At 52.3% G+C, this 3705-nt stretch overlaps 1 protein-coding gene across 5 annotated transcripts in view; it reads left to right on the top strand.

Annotated features, from left to right (window-relative positions):
• The window catches only part of LOC137519287 (cytochrome P450 2C8-like), a 138088-nt gene extending 134728 nt beyond the window's left edge, over window positions 1-3360 (top strand). For all 5 annotated transcript variants that reach the window (XM_068238229.1, XM_068238230.1, XM_068238227.1 and 2 more), the window contains exon 10: window positions 1667-3360. In XM_068238229.1, the coding sequence (XP_068094330.1) occupies window positions 1667-1851 (185 nt within the window). In that variant the 3' untranslated portion in view covers window positions 1852-3360. The remainder of the gene's footprint in view (window positions 1-1666) is intronic.
• Window positions 3361-3705: the final 345 nt, after the last annotated feature.

Raw genomic sequence — 3705 nt, 5'->3', positions numbered from 1 at the left:
GCTTTAGTGCTCTAACTATGTATAGCTAGAGCTGGGCTATTATATTATGTTATTAACTGCTAAAGTCGGTGGCCAGGGAAATATTTCCCACACACAGAACGAGAATTTTAAAATTGATTTAAAAAAAAAAACTATAAGGTATTTTTGAAAAATGTTATTTTTTCCTCTTGTACCCGCTGTCCTCCTTCACATAAACAGCAAATTGGATGTATCTAGCATGTAAGGGGGCTTTGCAATTAACTGCTAAACTTGGCGGCCATTTTAACTTGTCCCACATTCAGAACTTTAAAATCGATTTTCTCAAAAAATATAAGGTTTTTTTTTTATTGTTTTCTCTTCTTGTACCCACTGTCCTCCTCCACATTATCTCCCGCAAGTGGATATTTCTAGCATGTAAAGGGGCTTTGCTATTATCCACTAAAGTTGACGGCCAGTGACGTCAATGTAAAAACTGCAAACGCAATTTTTTTTTAAAACACTATTTATTTACGCTAAACGCAGGGGGTCAAACAGACCATGTTCACAGCGAATTCTTCTCCTGGCGAACTGTTGGGGAAAGAATGTGCGGGTCTGCTGCAGAAAACGTTTTATTGCTTTATTGCCCCTATTCCAGGGGATGAATAAACACATCATGTAAACAGTCACTTTCTATGGAAAGGGACTCTGGACTCTGACAGAAACATTTCTTTTCTTAAGGCCCGTACTCACGGGCTGCAAAACTCGCCTGTCGCCAGCACACGTGAGCGTGTGGGCGACAGGCCGGCGACAGCTTCTCGCCAGGTCCCTCCGCGTACACATGCGGAAGAGGGACCAGCGGCAAGGCGGAAGCTGTCGCTGACGTTCCTCCTCCCCCCGCCGGAAGCTCACCGGAAGGTCTGTGAACCTCAATGGAGGTTGCTGTCGCTAGTCCGCGTACTCACGCGGACTAGCGACAGTTGCGGCGGGGGGGCAGCGGCGACTGTCGCCATGCGATTGAAAGTTTCAATCGCATGGCGACATAGCGACGGGCGACAGTTCGGGGGCGCGCGCGCGTGCGACGGCCCATACTCACGGGCGACCTGTCGCCGCAACACGCGCGCGCCGCGTGTTGAGGCGACAAAAGTCCCTCGTGAGTATGGGCCATTAATGGCCCATACTCACGGGCTACAATTGTCGCCGCAACCATGTGGCACGTGCGCGTTGCGGCGACAGGTCGCCAGTGAGTATGAGGCGCGCACCACGAACCGTCGCTCGTCGCTGCTGTCGCCAGGCGATTGGCGGCGGTCAATCGCATGGACTTCGCCACAACTGTCACTAGTCCGCGTGTGTATGCGGACTAGCGACAGCAACCTAATAGCCGGAGCATTGAGTTTCCGGCAGGGGGGAGGAACGTCGGCGACAGCTTCTGTTGCATCCCTAGTCCCACTTCCGCGTGTGTATGCGGAGGCGACGAGCTGTCGCCGAACTGTCACGCACACGCTCCCGTGTGCTAGCGTCAGCCAAGTAGTCCGTGAGTATGGGCCATAAGCCAAGCTAAAATGCAAAGGGGTATTCCATAGCGCGCCTTGTGCACATACTTTCATGTGAGGGTTGCATCTGGCCCAGGTGAATCCATCACACCCCCATCAGTTATGTGCAGTGTTTGTGGCAGTGACAGTTAACCAGCGCCTTCTTGTCTCCTCCACAGGAAAGCGTGTTTGTGCCGGGGAGAATTTGGCCCGCATGGAGCTCTTCCTCCTCTTCTGCGCTCTACTCCAGAAGTTCACCTTCTCGCCACCACCAGGGGTTGAGCGTGTGGACTGCAAGAAGCTCAAACAGAACAGGATAAGAAGTCTTCTCTTCACGCCGGTGTGCGCCACTCCACGGTCCTAGAGCTGCTAGAGGATTCCCCAGAGATGTGTGCAGAGAGAGGACATCTCTGAAACCTCCCTCCCGACGACGGGGACATCTCTGAAACCTCCTCCCCCAACAACAGGGACATCTCTGAAACCTCCTCCCCGACAACAGGGACATCTCTGAAACCTCCTCCCCGACATCTGGGACCTCTCTGAAACCTTCTCCCCGACAACAGGGACCTCTCTGAAACCTCCTCCCCGACAACAGGGACATCTCTGAAACCTCCTCCCCGACAATAGCGACATCTCTGAGACCTCCTCCCTGACATCTGGGACCTCTCTGAAACCTTCTCCCCGACAACAGGGACATCTCTGAAACCTCCTCCCCGACAATAGCGACATCTCTGAGACCTCCTCCCTGACATCTGGGACCTCTCTGAAACCTCCTCCCCGACAATAGGGACATCTCTGAAGCCTCCTCCCTGACAATAGGGACACCTCTGAAGCCTCCTCCCTGACAATAGGGCCATCTCTGAAGCCTCCTCCTTGACAATAGGGACATCTCGGACCCTCCTCCCTGACAATAGGGACATCTCTGAAACCTCCTCCCCCGACAACAGGGACATCTCTGAAACCTCCTCCCCGACAACAGGGACATCTCTGAAACCTCCTCCCCGACAATAGCGACATCTCTGAAACCTCCTCCCCGACAATAGCGACATCTCTGAAACCTCCTCCCTGACATCTGGGACCTCTCTGAAACCTCCTCCCCGACAATAGCGACCTCTCTGAAACCTCCTCCCCGACAATAGCGACCTCTCTGAAACCTCCTCCCCGACAACAGGGACATCTCTGAAACCTTCTCCCCGACAACAGGGACATCTCTGAAACCTTCTCCCCGACAATAGCGACATCTCTGAAACCTCCTCCCTGACATCTGGGACATCTCTGAAGCCTCCTCCCTGACAATAGGGACATCTCGGACCCTCCTCCCTGACAATAGGGACATCTCTGAAACCTCCTCCCCGACAATAGGGACATCTCGGACCCTCCTCCCCGACAATAGGGACCTCTCTGAAACCTCCTCCCCAAAAATAGGGACATCTCGGACCCTCCTCCCCGATAATAGGGACATCTCGGACCCTCCTCCCTGACAATAGGGACATCTCGGACCCTCCTCCCTGATAATAGGGACATCTCGGACCCTCCTCCCTGACAATAGGGACATCTCGGACCCTCCTCCCCAACAATACGGATATCTTTGAAGCCTCCTCCCTGACAACAGGCACCATGCTGTGTGTACCTTCCCATTACTAGCATAATGTGATTTCATTATGTAAATTACACACAATCAGAGTTGGACATCTATATCTAAGCAGCCTGCCTGTTACTATCAAACAACTCATCCCAGGCATCCCAGAATGCACACACCATCAGCTTATGAGACACATTCCTTCCTCTTGCTGTGAAGTGTCTTGTTTAGACAGATAATCTGGTGTGTATTATTTGTGTGCATTGGAACAATAAAAACACTTTGTTCCTTGAAGACTGTGCAGATCCCTCCTTTAACTGTTTATTTAGATCACAGACATACAATGTGGATTGCAGGACAATTGGCAATTAGGTATAAAGCACACAACCTGTATGAGTGGGGATCCCGTGGCTGTCATGTGGCGTGTGTGCACAACCTGTATGAGTGGGAGTCCCGTGGCTGTCATGTGGCGTGTGCACACAACCTGTATGAGTGGGGATCCCGTGGCTGTTATGTGGCGTGTGTGCACAACCTGTATGAGTGGGGGTCCCGTGGCTGTCATGTGGCATGTGTGCACACAACCTGTATGAGTGGGGATCCCGTGGCTGTCATGTGGCGTGTGCATACAACCTGTATGAG

This window comes from Hyperolius riggenbachi, chromosome 5 (assembly GCF_040937935.1).
Source record: "Hyperolius riggenbachi isolate aHypRig1 chromosome 5, aHypRig1.pri, whole genome shotgun sequence".
Taxonomy (NCBI): Eukaryota; Metazoa; Chordata; class Amphibia; order Anura; family Hyperoliidae; genus Hyperolius; species Hyperolius riggenbachi.
The sequence above is the reverse complement of the archived record's forward strand: the minus strand, read 5'-3'. Positions and strand labels throughout refer to the sequence as shown.